General features: G+C 42.2%; 2 protein-coding genes across 2 annotated transcripts; one reads left to right on the top strand and one right to left on the bottom strand.

Annotated features, from left to right (window-relative positions):
- Positions 1-1,543: 1,543 nt before the first annotated feature.
- LOC118363551 (leptin receptor overlapping transcript-like 1) lies at positions 1,544-6,817 on the bottom strand. The gene is made up of 4 exons (XM_035744519.2): positions 6,655-6,817; positions 5,783-5,858; positions 5,481-5,667; positions 1,544-5,153 (listed from the first exon to the last, which is right to left on the bottom strand). Exons 1-4 carry the CDS (start codon positions 6,668-6,670, stop codon positions 5,037-5,039), a joined length of 396 nt encoding a protein of 131 aa, XP_035600412.1. The 5' UTR covers positions 6,671-6,817; the 3' UTR covers positions 1,544-5,036.
- Positions 6,818-7,095: 278 nt separating this feature from the next.
- LOC118363550 (signal recognition particle subunit SRP72-like) lies at positions 7,096-16,589 on the top strand. Its single transcript, XM_035744518.2, has 19 exons — positions 7,096-7,253; positions 7,982-8,102; positions 8,258-8,381; positions 10,161-10,304; positions 10,425-10,536; positions 10,648-10,679; positions 10,803-10,927; positions 11,053-11,110; positions 11,265-11,396; positions 11,520-11,648; positions 12,190-12,262; positions 12,489-12,553; positions 12,661-12,756; positions 13,418-13,521; positions 13,628-13,705; positions 13,901-14,038; positions 14,148-14,188; positions 14,320-14,479; positions 15,780-16,589. Exons 1-19 carry the CDS (start codon positions 7,142-7,144, stop codon positions 15,970-15,972), a joined length of 2,037 nt encoding a protein of 678 aa, XP_035600411.1. The 5' UTR covers positions 7,096-7,141; the 3' UTR covers positions 15,973-16,589.
- Positions 16,590-16,943: the final 354 nt, after the last annotated feature.

The following is a 16,943-nucleotide window of genomic DNA, read 5'->3' as shown; positions in this document are numbered from 1 at the left end:
GCTCATTCTGCAGGCTCCTCTCTCTCACTGGCCACCAGGCATTCCCCCTCCAGCACTGCCGTACCAAAAGAAGATGACCCTGTGAATGGAAATCTTGTCTCCCCCTTAACCACCATCCCTCCACATCAGAGGACAACTTTCTCTAACGTATTCAAATGATTCTCTCAGTCACTGTACAGTAGGTTTGGAATTTTAACACTGTAAAATGTGATAGGATATACAGGATCGGTACATCCGAACATCACACCTGCGGGACAGGTACAGGATGGCAACAACAACTGCCCGAGGTACACCAGGAACGCACAATCCCTCCATCAGTGCTCAGGCTGTCAGCAATAGGCTGAGAGGCTGGACTGAGGGCTTGTAGGCCTGTTGTAAAGCAGGTCCTCACCAGACATCACCGGCAACAATGTCGCCTATGGGCAAAAACCCGCAGCCAGACAGGACTGGCAAAAACTGCTCTTTACTGACGAGTCGCGGTTTTGTGTCACCAGGGGTGATGGTCGGATTCGCATTTATCATCGAAGGAATGAGTGTTACACCGAGGCCTGTACTCTGGAGCGGGATGATTTGGAGGTGGAGGGTTTGTCATGGTCTGGGGCGGTGTGTCACAGCATCATCGGACTGAGCTTGTTATCATTGCAGGCAATCTCAACGCTGTGTGTTACAGGGAAGACATCCTCCTCCCTCATGTGGTACCCTTCCTGCAGGCTCATCCTGACATGACCCTCCAGCATGACAATGCCACCAGCCATACTGCTAGTTCTGTGCATGATTTCCTGTAAGACAGGAATGTCAGTATTCTACCATGGCCAGCAAAGAGCCCGGATCTCAATCCCATTTTGCATGTCTGGAACCTGTTGGATCGGAGGGTGAGGGCTAGGGCCATTCCCCCCAGATATGTCTGGGAACTTGCAGGTGCCTTGGTGGAAGAGTGGGGTAACATCTCACAGCAAGAACTGGCAAATCTGGTGCAGTCCATAAGGAGGAGATGCACTGCAGTACTTAATGCAGCTGGTGGCACAAGAGATACTGACTGTTACTTTTGATTCTGACCCCCCCTTTGTTCAGGGACACATTATTCCATTTCTGTTAGTCACATGTTTGTGGAACTTGTTCAGTTTATGTCTGTTGTTGAATCTTATGTTCATACAAATATTTACACATGTTAAGTTAAGAGTGAGAGGAAGTTTCTTTTATGCTGAGTTTATCTATGAATCAGCTTATGTATTGCTTTGTTTCATGTGTCAGTTCCTTGCCAGGTGGGGGAGACAAAGCACAGCTATTCCTCATTTGTTAGTACTTGATTACCTGCTTCCATGTGAGGTTAATAAACACGTCAATCACTGCCTTACATCACACACCTGTGGAACGTATCAAATAAACTGTTTCGAGTCAATGGTTGGATCCTTGTGACATCAGAAGGTTCAGTAGTCAAGGAAGAACCATTAAATAACTGAGGCTCTTCAAACATCTCATACCGAATGCAACTAGGACGTGTTGATATTGGGGTTTGATTAACAATTAATTCAATGACAAGATGTTCAAAAATTGCATTTATTTAGAAAAGAAAACCACCATGCTGACTTCTGCCTCCGAACACACAACTCGTAGATAGAAAATGGCAATTGGACATCTACACAGTGTCTGCTAAAACGAATAAATAAAATATCTCAGGTCTGTGAAACAACATATCTTTCATAAAAGAAATCAGTGACAAACCCATCCCATGATTAGAATGACCTGATTCAGCAGTTTGTTTTGAATTATATTGGAATTTGTTGGTCATTTCTCAAACTGTCCAAAAACTGTAGATATACATACCATCAGTACATTGCTGTAGGCATAAATGTACAGTATCAGTCAAAAGTTTGGACACACCTACTCATTCAAGGGTTTTTCTTAATTTTTGACTATTGTCTACACTGTAGAATAATAGTGAAGACATCACAACTACGAAATAACACATATGGAATAATGAAGTAACCAAAAAAAGTGTTTCTTTGAGATTCGTCAAAGTAGCCACCCTTTGCCTTGATGACAGGTTTGCACACTCTTGCATTCTCTCATCCAGCTTCACGAGGAATGCTTTTACCAACAGTCTTGATGGAGTTCCCACATATGCTGAGCACTTGTTGGCTGCTTTTCCTTCACTCCCTGGTCCAACTCATCCCAAACCATCTCAATTGGGTTGAGGTCGGGTGATTGTGGAGGCCAGGTCATCTGATGCAGCACTCCATCACTCTCCTTCTTGGTCAAATGGCCCTTACACAGTCTGGAGGTGTGTTTTGGGTCATTGTCCTGCTGAAAAAAAACAAATGATTGTCCCACAAAGGGCAAATCAGATGGGATGGTGTATCGCTGCAGAATGCTGTGGTAGAAATGCTGGTTAAGTGTGCCTTGAATTCTAAATAAATGACTGACAATGTCACCAGCAAAGAAACCCCACACCATCGCTCCTCCACTGTGCTTAACGGCGGGGACCACACATGCGGAGATCACCCATTCACCTACTCGTGTCTCACAGACAGCGGTTGGAACCAAAAATCTCACAATTGGACTCATCAGGCCAATGGACAGATTTCCACCGGTCTAATGTCCATTACTCATGTTTCTTGGGCCAAGCAAATCTCATCTTCTTATTGGTGTCCTTTAGTAGTGGTTTATTTGCAGCAAATCGACCATGAAGGCCTGATTCACGCAGTCGCCTCTGAACAGTCGATGTTGTGATATGTCTGTTATTTGAACCATGTGAAGAATTTATTTGGGCTGCAATTTCTAAGACTGGTCACTCGAATGAACTTATCCTCTACAGCAGAGGTAGCTGATTCTACCTTTCCAGTTTCATTGTAGCACTTGATGGTTTTTGCAACTGCAATTGAAGAAACATTCAAAGTTCTTTACATTTTTCAGATTGACATGAAGGGTAGTCAAAGTAATTCTCTTTGCCTATTCGAGCTGGTCTTGCCATAATATGGACTTGGGTCTTTTACCAAATAGGTCTATCTTCTGTATACCAACCCTACCTTTTCACAACTGATTGGCTCAAACACATTAAGAAGGAAAGAAATTCCACAAATAAGGCACACCTGTTAATTGAAATGCATTCCAGGTGACTACCTCATGAAGCTGGTTGAGAGAATGCCAAGTGTGCAAAGCTGTCATCAATGCAAAGGGTGGATACTTTGAAGAATCTCAAATAAACAAGTAAATATAAAACTTTTTTGGTTACTACATGATTACTTCATAGTTTTTATGTCTTCACTATTGTTCTACAATGTAGAAAACAGTACAAATAAAAGAAAAACCCTTGAATGAGTAGGTGTGTCCAAACGTTTGACTTGTACTGTATATCTGATTATTTGTTTTGATGTATGGAAAGTTCTAGTTCCAATTTGACTTACATAAAAAGATAAAAACACCAAATGCCATTTGCTGTGACATTACCTTTGTTAATTAAGGTAATAAATATTATTTAAAAGTTCAGCTAAACTCAAAAAGGTGCAAAAGTTGTTTTCATTATGATACAATTAATACAATCACTATCTTCACTGAGGTTGTGGTCTCTGGAAGACTGGAAATAAGAAGGACAAACTGAGTGACACAAAGAGATAACAGATTCATGAGCACTTCTCTCCAGAGACCACTTTTCACAAAGATAACTGCTCCTCCCGCAAAAGAAAAGAAAGAGATCATAAACACTCAATCCTTTCACCCAGATGAACAAACCAGTGCAGATGGGGTGACAGCTGCTTAATACCTTGGTTAGCTATGACTAATTCAGTTAAATGTAACAAACTCCAAAGCTGCAGCACACTGTTCACTGAGACCTTTAACTCATGACAAACTACACTGGGAGAATGTATGGTATCAGCACACCCAATGCAGGCATACAAAAAACACATTAAAAACTAGTTTTGGCCTATACGGCAAGCTCATTTCCTTCAACAAGAGGACGCGGGTACATTTTAGTGCAGCTATACAAAATATAGGCCAAGAGAGGATGTGACTCGGTAAACACTGGGGTTCGTCCACATTTATCTTTGAAACATAATTACAGTGCAGCCTTTGTTTCCTACTCCAGGTATAGAAACCAATAGAATACCTGGTAAATCCAGGCCTAGCAGTATTACCCATGGTTATAAGTAGCCTAGATCTTAAATTGGCCATGATTCCACCGGCTAGCCCTAATCCTGGTTTTTGATGATTTCTAAACCTTGCTCCAACAAATCGATGCCGACTTTGTTTTAGAGAGAAAAGACGACACAGGGTTACAATGATTTCTAGACATTTTTCAAAAGGAACAGAATATGCTACACTAGGCTAAACAACAAAGCACAAGAGGCCAGTATCAAATGAACGTATTTGAATAGCTGAGTCATTAGAATTGATCACTGCAATAGGTGACCGTGTATTGTATTATATCAATGTACGCTGTATTTACGTTAGTATTGAAAGGTTTCAATCTGAGAGTCTAAAGCTCACATCTTTCAATATGCTCTTCAAAAACAACACATACTCCATACAAACTATCCTGTGCTGTCTGCACTTGGAGGGAGAAAATTTCCTCAAGACTGACCAGCACGCTATTGTACACCGTCAATCCCAAAGGAGTAACAACATTTGTCAGTTAGATATCTTTGTCACAGGAAAAGCTTCCACCTTTCAGACAATCACAACACCCAATCCCATAGGTCAATCTGAGTCCAAGGTTACATTAAGTTTGACATTTTTACAGATAAGATGGACTTTTAGATTTCAACATTATAAAGATTTTGATTCTCAAAAGATAAGCCTGTACAGTACATGAATGGAGAAACAAAAAGTACATATGAAAGTCAGCACATCCACCTGAAGTCAGTCTGACGTTCCGCATGACAGTTAAATCAAATTATTGCACTGGTTTAATGTGTCTGTGGATGGGCGGTCATAAATATACAACAAACAACAATAATAGTAATCATAATGACAATAATAATAACAATTCTAATAATATAAACAGTTCAGACTTAGTCCCCCACCTCACGCTCCCAATTTTACCACTGCTGCCAACTAAAGTCGTCGTTTGATCCGAAGACCAAGAAGAATCCCAGAATGGTTGCGAAGATCACTACATTGCCTGTTAACACAAGCGCACATGCTCCCCAGGCAATCTGTAAACAACAAACATTAATAATTCAGTCCACACGTTACAAAATTCTGCAGTTTGGATCTGTAGTTTGGACTGCGCAAAACAAAGTCCTTTTTAAACTGTTATTTAGTAATGGAGCATGTATTGTTATTACACAAATGGTAGCCTATAAGATTTAAAAGGAATGGTCCTTATTCCATTTGTGTAACAAGACAAATGCATGCAAATAGAAAGCAATTACTTTAACAGCAAAGCTAACGCAATGTTGCAACTGCACAGGTATAAGTGCAAAGTGTTGCCAAACACCACTTAGCCTACACATGAAAAAATCCCAAAAATGTGTACTTACAACAGCGGCTCTGGCGAAAATTATTGGCAGGCCGAAAGCTGAAACCACTATGCCTGTTGTGAGAAATAAAGCCAGCTCTTTGCAGGCGTTGCTTGCCGAGTCTGTGTCGTCAACAATTCTCCGGGAGATGCCGTAAGGGATTGGGGCGAGGATGTAGAAGAAGAGGAGGAACAAGGGCCAGTATTTACTGTGAAGAGAGAAGTTCCCAGCAGTTATGACTGGAATAATACTAAATCTGGGTGGCATCATATTACAAAGGCCTGCATCATGACAGTCAGGTTGAAAATGATGGAGATACTTACTCATACACTGGTAGGGCACATCCTAGCATCAGGAACATGAGTCCAATGGCTCCACCAAAGGACAGGCTGATCAGAGCTGGAAAGGAGTGGTAAAAGAAACTAAGCAGCTGTGTGTGTGTGTGTGTAAGACTAAATCCTTTGGTCATAATTGATCACCTGACCGTTGGCCTAATGCTTGGGCGAAGGGGATGCTGATTATTTTCATCTACCATTTAGTATGTGAATTGGTGGCTAGGTGCTATTATTATCGTTTGATTTGTAAACATGCAGGATGTCATGTTATTTAGCTAATAGCTAGCTAGCTGGTGAGAATTGAGACAATGCTATAGCTAGCTAGTTGGTGAGGAGAGACAATGCAATTGCTGTCGAAGTATAGCTAATCTTAGCTTGAAGTCATCGTTGCATAGCTTGATAGCATTCTTAGTTAGCGCTATCGTCATTGCCTAGCTTGACATAACAACCAATCAATAACAACACAGATTTGGCCGGAAGGCAAATATCGTTTCTAACGTGGATTTAATTGATTCAGAATGGCAATCATTAGCTAGCTTAGTTGACCATTCGAAACTACGCTACCAGAACTAGCCTGGTGCCAAGCTAGCTAACAATAGCTATACTGCTTCATCTCTCGTTGATATGTAGCTAGCTAAGCGGCAAAATATTTATTTAGATAGCTAGCTACACCACTATTTGTCGGCCTGTCAAAGCTAGTAGACGTTAGCTTAGCCGGCTAACTAGCTAGTACTCAGTTGTTAGCTTAATAGCTAGCAGCACATGCATCATTTCAGCGTTTATATATGTGTGTGTGATTTATTACTTTTGTTGCAATCCAGTTAATGTATTATCTTAAAGTATGATAGTAACTTCCTCACCTTTAATTCCGGCCATTTCTGTAAGACATAAAGTTATCACACAGTCCACGACAACAACACACCCTTGCTACTGGATCAAACAGTCCGTGCAAACGATTTCAAAGAGCTTGTCTGTAGCTAGCATCGCGCATGCGCGAAACCCGTCACCCAAAACAAGAAATGTGTCTTTGAATAAATAGACAATAATCAATTTATCGCAGACAAAATCATCTGACTTATGCATTTGTATGCTTAAACCCCACCCTGTATCAGTATCTATACATTAGCTCATTATCCTTGTGTTGATGAGAGAGTTTATTCTTAATACTCTGTTAATATCAATGCCATTTTTATTGCCAAAAATGTAATAAGCTAGTGTATTATGCTGTATTGTGATGTTTGTCTTTGTAAATGCATGGGGATTCCTCACTTGTTTTGTTTTCTTTATGTACAGTTGTGATTCTATCAACCCGGAAGAAGCACATTTTGCTTCCGGCTACAGTTTCGCATGCAGCGAAACATGTCGAGTGGAGGAGGCTCCGTTGCTTCGCTGTGGACTGAAGTGAATCGCTGTGGACAGAATGGAGACTTCACTCGGGCCCTCAAAGCTGTCAACAAAAGTAGGATTTTGCTCTTGTTCACATGTGTGTAACTGTCAAGCTATGAGCTATTGTTTAAGGGCGGACTAGTTTGTTAGGCAGTTGGCTAACACAGCTAGCTACAGCTGTTAGCACTGAGCTAAAAGCGTTAACAGAAATAGCAGAAATATGCAACTATACGTTACTCAAGCCAATTGCTAACTAGTTTCTGTTTATATTTGAGTAATTTTGCCAATGGACGAGTCGGAGTCGAGCGTAGATGTTGTTGAGGACAGTAAATATCAAATTTTGACCAATATGAATTATTCAACACTGTGACGTGTCCCAATTAGCTAACTACTAGCTTAGCCACACTATAGCAACTACCGTGCTAGACGCTTAGTTATCACTTTATTTTATTTAACCTTTATTTAACTAGGCAAGTCAGTTAAGAAATAAATCTTATTTACAATGACGGCCTACTGGGGAACAGTGGCTTAACTGCGTTGTTCAGGGGCAGAACGACAGATTTTTACCAGCTCGGGCTGTCCCAGCGCTCTGACCATTAACGTTAGGCTACCTGCCGCCCCATCATGCCGTATATACCAGGAAACTGTGATTACTAGATTTGAGCAACAACAAAAATAATCCATGTGCACTTCAAATTGAGATGTTATTACGTTATAGATAACTAGTTTGCTAGGGTTGACCTGAAGAAAAGGTATACATTTTAATGTAAATTGTAATCCCGAAGTGCATTTCTTCCACAGTTTTGCATGAAGTCAAGGAAGACGTGACAGCCCTTCACTGTAAAATAGTTTGCCTAGTGCAGAATTGCAGTTTCAAAGAGGCACTGAATGTCATGAACACTTATTCAAAAGTACTTGGCAGGTATGTTGAATATGACAAATTACTATAAATGACATATTGTTAGATTTTGCATTGCTACAAGATTATCAAAATGTATAAATACTTGACTTGGTCAGAGAAATTCCTGGTTGTACCCTTTTACAATGTTGAACACTTGTTTTTTTGTTCTTTCTCAGTGAGCTTATTGTGTTTGAAAAAGCCTACTGTGAGTACCGATTGAACAGAGTTGAAAGTGCCCTGAAGACCATTGAAAGTGTTTCAGAACAAACAGACAAGCTCAAGGAACTCTATGGCCAAGTGGTAAGACTTTTTGAAAATAAGACATTACATGAGTTGTTGTTAACGCTGCTTGGCTGTCTACCCTTCAGTGGATAATCCTGCCAGCCACTGTAAACTGGCCCAATGTACTGGCCTCAGGTCATCACTAGTTACCTCAGCCACAAAGTAATAACTATCAAATTGTATTTGTCACTGTGAAATGCTCACTCACAAGCCCCTAACCAACAATGCAGTTCAAGAAATAGAGTTAAGAAAATATTTACTAAAATAAAGTAACACAGTAGAATTACATAACAATAATAAGGCTATATATACATGTGTGCGGGGGTACAGGTTTGTGTGCGGGGGTACAGGTTACATGTTTGTACATGTAGTTAGAGGTAAAGTGACAATGCATAGGTGGCCATTTGATTAATTGTTTAGCAGTCTTATGGCTTGGGTGTAGAAGCTGACTTGTGTGACTGGAGGATTTGACCATTTTTGGGGTCTTCCTCTGACACTGCCTGGTATAGTGGTCCTGGATGGCAGGAAGCTTGGCCCCAGTGATGTATTGGGCTGTACGCACTACCCTCTAGCGCTTTATGGTCAGACACAGAGCAGTTGCCATACCAGGCAGTGATGCAACTGGTCATAATGCTCTTGATGGTGCAGAACATTTTGAGGATCTGTGGACCGATGCCAAATAATTTGTCTCCTGAGGGGGAAAATGTGTTGTCATGCCCTCTTCACAATAGTGATAGTTTGTTGGTGATGTGGACACCAAGGAACTTGAAACTCTCCACTCGCTCCACTTGAATCTCATTTATGTAAATGGGGGGCTGTTTGGCACTCCTTTTTGTGTAGTCCACGGTCATCTCCTTTGTCTTGCTCACGTTGAGGGAGGGGTTGTTGTCCTGGCACCACACTGACAGGTCTTTGACCTCTTCCCTATAGGCTGTCTCATAGTTGTCAATGATCGGGCCTACCACTGTTGTCATCAGAACTTAATGATGGTGTTGGTGTTGTGCTTTGCCACGCAGTTGTGGGTGAACAGGGAGTACAGGAGTGGACTAAGCACACACGACTGAGGGAACTGGTGTTGAGGATCAGTGTGACAGATGTGTTGTCTACCCTTACCACCTGGGGGCAGCCTGTCAGGAAGTTCAGGATCCAGTTGCAGTGGGAGGTGTTTAGTCCAAGGGTCCTTAGCTTAGTGTTGAGCTTTGTGGGCACGATGGTGTTGGAACGCTGAGCTGTAGTCACTGAACAGCATTCTCACATAGGTGTTCCTTTTGTCCAGGTGGGAAAGGGCAGTATGGATTGAGATTGCGTCATCTGTGGATCTGTTGGGATGGTATGCGAGTTGGAGTGCGTCTAGGGTTTCATGGCTACCGATGTGAGTGCTACGGTGTGTTAGTCATTTAGGCAGGTTACCTTCGCATTCTTGGGCACAGGGACTATGGTGGTCTGCTTGAAACGTGGGTATTACAGACTCGGGTCACAGCGAGGTTGAAAATGTCAGTGAAGACACTTGCTAGTTGGTCTTCGCATGCTCTGAGTACACGCCCTGGGTTTTGAGTTTGTTTTCCAGTGATTGCACGTTTGCCAATAGACCCGATGGTAGTGGTGATTTACTTACTCTCCTACAAATCCTAACAAAGCATCCCAACCTTCTCCCTCGGTCTCTCCTCCTTTTCTTCACGCGAATGACAGGTATTTGAACCTGTTCTCTGGAAAGCAGTATATCCTTAGCGTGAGACTTATTAAATCAATTGTGGTAACTGGTGACAACCCTGGCCTCCCCTTTTGTTCTCACCTTAGCTTTACCGTATGGAGCGCTATGATGAGTGCAAGGCTGTCTACACGGACCTGATCAGGAACTCCCAGGATGAATACGAAGAGGAGAGGAAGACCAACCTATCAGCAGTGGTTGCTGCTATGAGCACATGGGAGAAGGCTTCTCCGGTGGGTCTTCTTCACACAATTAGAACATACTTCTATTTATAATGGTCCTCTGAGACACTTGGTTATTGAAGCCCTGGCATCCTTAATCTTCCCAAATGTCATTCCACCCTGTTTTTTCAGGATGATCTTGGCCTGTCTGAGACTACATATGAGCTGAGCTACAACGCTGCCTGCACTCTAATTGGTCGAGGCCAGCTCACGGAGGCTCTGAACAAACTACAGGAAGCAGAAGGTCAGGGCCACAGACGTATTGCAATTCATCCTGCTACATAATGTAGCACTTAAGGTTTTTGTCCAGCCCTTTTGTGGTTAATGTTGACAATTTTTGTTTATTTTTTTCCAGAGCTTTGTCGGGTTTTCTTCTCAGAGGATTCGGTGAGTGCTCTATGCCTGTGAAATAAATATGCCCACAATGTCATGGCTGAGCGTACAGACAGAAATGTCACCAACTTTTTTTTTCATGTTTTGAATTGTAATTGGCTTGTCTGGTTCGTGCAGGATATAACTGAGGAGGACGTTGAGTCGGAGCTGGCTGTCATCCACTCCCAGATGGCCTACATTATGCAGTTACAGGGTCGGACAGAGGAGGCGCTGCAGCTCTATAACCAAGTCATCAAGCTCAAGTGAGTGTTCCTCCAGAGTGGAATCAATTGAGCCATTACATTCCATTGTAGCTGATGTGTAAATGTAGGCACAGGAAGAGAATAGCGGAATAGGTGTCACATAATTTTTTGTTGTTGAATCCTAGGCCATCAGATGTGGGACTTCTAGCTGTGACTGCTAACAACATCATTACGATTAACAAGGTAGGCACATGCATGAACATTCCCTGTACTGCTCGGAACGACTAAACATTGAAACAGGCTTTGCTGTTATTGACCGTGTTCTCTTATTGTTTGAACCCATGGTTTTGATCCTGGGCCAGAGCTGTTGCTCATATCCCTTTTTTCCCTCCCACAGGACCAAAACGTGTTTGACTCTAAGAAGAAGGTGAAACTGACAAATGCCGATGGCGTTGAGTACAAGCTGGCCAAGAAGCAGCTGCAGGCCATTGAATTCAACAAAGCCCTGTTGGCTATGTACACTAACCAGGTATTGGATTTGAGTACATAAACTCTTCAGTTGTATTTTTACACGTAGTTATACACAGTCTGAATAGGTTCGATTGGTATTCCAAACAGTCATTGATGACGTGCGTTACATTATTCCCCACAGGCGGACCAGTGCAGAAAGCTGACGTCAGGCCTCCAGTCCCAGAACCCAGGCCACCCGCGGCCAGTTTTGATCCAGGTGGCTCAGCTGTGCAGAGAGAAGCAACACTCGAAGGCCATAGAGCTGCTTCAGGTACTCACTGTGGGCCAAATCCTAACTTGAGATAAGTGTAGTTGATGTATGAATATAAATAGGACATGGGAGGCAAAGGAAAAGCTTTCGGAGTGGCGCAGTGATCTAAGGCACTGCATCGCAGTGCTAGAGACATCACTACAGATCCGGGTTTGATCCCGGGCTGTGTCGCAGCTGGCCGCGAACGGGAGACCCAAGAGGCGGTGCACAATTGGCCCAGCATCGTCTGGGTCAGGGGAGGGTTTGGCCATGTTGGACGGTGTTTCCTCCGATACATTGGTGCTTCTGATTTCCGTGTGTCAAGAAGCAGTGCAGCTTTGCAGGGTCGTGTTTCGGAGGACGCATGGCTCTTGACCATCGCCTCACCCCATCGCCTCACCCGATGTCTGTGCGGGAGTTGCAGTGATGGGACAAGACTGTAACTAATAATTTGGATATCACAAAATTAGGGATAAAGGGGGGTAAAAAGTGCACACACAAAAGCTAAATATCTTCCTTATCCTGCAAGTATAATGCTAACTGTGTGATTTTGTTTTTAAAGCGTTTCTCAGACCAGCACCCAGACAGTGCATCTGGTATCAAATTGACGATGGCACAACTCTATTTGACTCAAGGTAAACTTATTTCCAAATCCCTTTTTTTTGTCACTGGGTAAAACCCCCCAAAAATAAGCCTATTGAAGATAAATTGGATTAGATTAGTGCTAAACATTGCCTTTACTGATGCCTGGTACTGTTATCTTTTCATTTGTTTTGGCAGCATTTAATTCTGTTGTTTTCGCATATGACAGACTACAAGTTAACCTCATAATAAATAAATGTATTGGTGTCTTCTCCAAAGGTCACGTTACAAAAGCATGTGACATCTTGAGGTCGATCGAAGATTTCAAGCACAAACAAGGGATGGTTAGTTTTTATACTCTTCTATTGCTCTTAATCTAATCATGGATGTAACATTTTCTGAACAAACATTACAAGGATCATAAGACTAAGAAATTGACATTGTTTCACAGATCTCAGCTCTGGTATCAATGTACAGCCACGAAGAGGACATCGACAGCGCAATTGATGTCTTCAGCCAAGCTATTCAGTACTACCAATCTGAACAGGTATTATACCCCTTTGACATGGAATGTGACGGCTTGAAAGCACCTCTGCTATGGCATGTTTGTTTGTCTGAAAGGGTACACTATGGCTTTTTAAATGCCACCACGAAACCTTCTCTGCAGATAGTTTTGAAGTGCCACTGAACAAACATTTAACTTGTCAGTAAAGGAATTCCACTTCTGAAGCGGGACTAACGTCCATCACTAGGCTACCAGAACTGTCAATCAAATGATCTCGTGCTGCCTGTGCCCACCCTGCTGCCTGCATGCAGACCACTCGCTCCTAAGAAAAGTACTTTGACGTTTGTTAAATACAATGACTTAACAATACATTTAGTAGAAAGAAAACACATCTATGTACCCTAACATAAAAACACGGCAATCAGCAATGTTTATTGTTGTCAGGGGAACAATACTGAACATCCTATGCAGGAGCAGAATTCTGCTTGGAAAAGTTAGATGCTTCTGATGATGCCCTTTTAAAAAAATGTCTGAAAGCTTATCAACTGTCGCTATCGACCCGTTACTTGCAGCTTCCAATGTAAGAGAGGGGTATAAGTAGGCGAGCACCTTTTTTGGATTCATCACTAAGTCGATGTAACTTTGAAAATGTGATGCCATAGTAGCGCACTTACTTGTCAACTGTTGTCTTCTGCCATCCCAGCCTGGTTCATCTGTTCACCTGGCGCTCGTACGAGAGGCCGCTGATTTCAAGCTGAAGTACGGACGGAAAAAGGAAGCCATCAGTGACCTGGAACAACTGTGGAAGTGAGCAATGTTCTGTTTCTGTTGTGCGGTGTTGATGCTGGTGAATGTTTTGCTTGCTCTCGGCTTGTTATTAAATGTAATAACTAGTCCCCCTCCCGCTCCACAGGCAAAACACCAATGACATCCACACTTTGGCACAACTTATCTCGGCTTATTCTTTGGTGGATCAAGATAAAGCCAAGTCGTATCCTTTCCTTTCTCTCAGTATTTTAAACTACACATACGTCTGAGTATTTGAATGACTATCGCTGATTAGTGCAGTTTTAAATTCTCAGTCAAGGCATTTTCTAAATATTTTTATGCCCATTGTTATCATTAAAGTACATAGAACTGGGTAGTAAATGGAAAGGCATGTTATATCCTTAGCCATTTGTCCCAGCCTCAGCAAGCACCTCCCCTCCCCTGAAAGCATGTCGTTCAACGTGGACGTAGATGAGCTGGAGAACTCTCACGGAGCCAACTATGTCAGAAAGAAGGCTGCTAAAGTAACAGGGGAGAACCCACCCAAAGAACAAGGGTGAGGAGACTTGAAGCTTTTTAAAACACTTAATTAAGCTGCATACTACCTGTTCTACACATTCTGTGTACATAGGCTTTCTCTCACTATCAATATTATCTCTCCACAGCCAGGGGGATGTTAAAAAGAAGAAGAAGAAAAAAAAGAAGGGTATTGCAAGTTGTGTTGTATGTGAATATTTGCATGCTGTGTGACCCAAATAATTGTTTTATCTGATTTAAATAAAGTCAGCATCTCTGAATGGGATGGGGAATCACTGTTTTTCTCCTGCCTCTGTTTAGGAAAACTGCCCAAGAACTACGACCCAACAGCGAACCCTGACCCGGAGAGATGGCTGCCCATGAGAGAGCGCACCTACTACCGGGGCAGGAAGAAGGGCAAGAAGAAGGAACAAGTGGGAAAAGGCACGCAGGGGGCCACGTCAGGAGCTGCATCCGACCTGTGAGTAATGCATCCGTGTCTCTTATTGTTGGTCACTAACACTTAATATATATGAGTCTAATAGTTTAATTCAGGAAAAATCAACGCAGACCTGTCTGATTCCCGATTTGTTCATGTGGGACCTTTTTATATACAGTCGTGGCCAAAAGTTTTGAGAATGACACAAATATTAATTTTCAACATTTTCTACTTCAGTGTCTTTAGATATTTTTGTCAGATGTTACAATGGAATACTCAAGTATAATTACAAGCATTTCATAAGTGTCAAATGTTTTATTGACAATTACATGAAGTTGGTTCAGAGAGTCAATATTTGCAGTGTTGACCCTTCCTTTCAAGACCTCTGCAATCTGCCCTGGCATGCTGTCAATTAACTTCTGGGCCACATCCTGACTGATGGCAGCCCATTCTTGCATAATCAATGCTTGGAGTTTATCCGACTTTGTGGGTTTTTGTTTGTCCACCCGCCTCTTGCGGATTACCACAAGTTCTCAATGGGATTAAGGTCTGGGGAGTTTCCTGGCGATGGACCCAAAATATATTTTTTGTTCCCCGAGCCACTTAGTTAGCACTTTTTTGCTTTATGGCAAGGTGCTCCATCATGCTGGAAAGGCATTGTTGGTTATCAAACCATGGTTGGGAGAAGTTGCTCTCGGAAGATGTGTTGGTACCATTCTTTATTCATGGCTGTGTTCTTAGGCAAAATTGTGAGTGAGCTCCCTTGGCTGAGAAGCAACCCCACACATGAATGGTCTCATGATGCTTTACTGTTGGCATGACACAGGACTGATGGTAGCACTCACCCTGTCTTCTCCGAACAAGCTTTTTTCAGGATGCCCCAAACAATCGGAAAGGGGATTCATCAGAGAAAATGACTTTACCCCAGTCCTAAGCAGTCCAATCCCTGTACCTTTTGCAGAATATCAGTCTGTCCCTGATGTTTTTCCTGGAGAGAAGTGGCTTCTTTGCTTCTCTTCTTGACACCAGGTCATCAAACTGAGGCAGCAGACTTTGTGAAAATTAATGTGTCATTCTAAATGACAGGCCACGACTGTATAGTTAAACCGCCCTAATGTTGGAAACAAACATAATTATTATGTTGTCATCCAGAGTCATTATGTTCCTAGCTATGGCACACAATTTTACTTACAACAGGGTTTTAAAGGACCAAAGAGTTTGGGCTGCTTCGTGTTTTCATTTTTTTCAATGGGAAAAAAAATGTAATACTGGTATTGTCACAGCTTTATTTTTGACCTGTGCTGTTGCATTTGGTTGGTAACACATTCTTCTGTGTTTCCAGGGATGCCAGTAAGACTGCCAGCAGCCCCCCCACCTCCCCCCGGCCAGGGTCAGCCCAAGCCTCTGCCTCCACCTCGGCCCCCGCTGCCAGCAACGTGGTCCCTCCACGACAGCAGAAGCCCGCTACCGCAGGGCCAGGGGCCCGCAAGAAGGCCCCTCAGAAGAAGAAGAAAGGAAGCAAGAGTGGCTGGTAGACTGGAAGAACGCTGCAGATATGGAGCAACACATAGGCAACCACCACCACACGGCCCGGAACTCACAGAATCATGTGCTTTGTCATTTAAGTTGATTAGCCTGTTTTTTTTTTTTTTTTTTTGACCACAAACATTGTCCAATTTGTAGTTGTTGAATAGGATGCGATGAATTGAGTAATGGGCATCAATTCCCTGCCTGGTTCTTTCACGGTTAGATTTTTTTACAGAGAAACAATTGTCAGAACTGATTTTAATGGCCAGAGACCTTATTTGTTTGTTGTAGGCAAGTGGGTTCTCTAGTTATAATTAGTATCTTCTGTGCAGAGGAAATTTACTGTTGTTTCTGTTCTCTGAGCCTGAGTTTTTGAAAACTGTTCTTTGACCGTAAACTAATTTCCTTGAGTTGCCCACTGAAGAGGCAAGCTTTGTATGCAAAAGTTAGTATATATTTCTTTCCTGCATTGGTTTAAAGTAAAAAGACAATTTATTTTTATTTTTTTGGGGTAGCAGTACGTCATTTGCGTATTGTTTTTAAGGAAAATGATGAAAGCAAACGATTTTGGCCAAAATGTGTGTCCCATTGTTATGTCTTAATAAATAGGCTTCCTTAACTGAAACGTATCTTTGTGTTAATTTTGTCTTTGGAAAGTTTTCTCAATTTTTATTTTACCTTTATTTAACTAGCCAAGTCGGGTAAGAACAAATTGTTACTCGACAGATTTTTACCTTGTCAGCTCAGGGATTTGATCTTGCAACCTCGGTTACTAGTCCAACACTCTAACCTCTAGGCTACCTGCCGACCCATCAATGATGTGTGTATATACAGTGCTAATGGAAAGTATTCAGACCCCATGACTTTCAACATTTTATTACGTTACAGCTTTATTCTAAAATGTATTAAATATTTGTTTCCTCAATCGACACACTAACCCATAATGACAAAGCAAAAACTGAATTGTATATATATTTTT

This window comes from Oncorhynchus keta, chromosome 30, assembly GCF_023373465.1.
Source record: "Oncorhynchus keta strain PuntledgeMale-10-30-2019 chromosome 30, Oket_V2, whole genome shotgun sequence".
Taxonomy (NCBI): domain Eukaryota; kingdom Metazoa; phylum Chordata; class Actinopteri; order Salmoniformes; family Salmonidae; genus Oncorhynchus; species Oncorhynchus keta.
The sequence above is the reverse complement of the archived record's forward strand: the minus strand, read 5'-3'. Positions and strand labels throughout refer to the sequence as shown.

Bases quoted from the DNA above. Each gene is read 5' to 3' on its own strand.
- LOC118363551 (XM_035744519.2), bottom strand. The intron at 5,668-5,782 runs GTAAGTATCTCC...CTCTCTTCACAG, and splicing joins TGTGCCCTACCAGTGTATGA to TAAATACTGGCCCTTGTTCC. The intron at 5,154-5,480 runs GTAAGTACACAT...TGTTGTTTACAG, and splicing joins TTTTCGCCAGAGCCGCTGTT to ATTGCCTGGGGAGCATGTGC.
- LOC118363550 (XM_035744518.2), top strand. From the start codon at position 7,142: ATGCAGCGAAACATGTCGAGTGGAGGAGGCTCCGTTGCTTCGCTGTGG. The intron at 12,757-13,417 runs GTATTATACCCC...CTGCCATCCCAG, and splicing joins AGTACTACCAATCTGAACAG to CCTGGTTCATCTGTTCACCT. The intron at 13,522-13,627 runs GTGAGCAATGTT...CCCGCTCCACAG, and splicing joins GACCTGGAACAACTGTGGAA to GCAAAACACCAATGACATCC.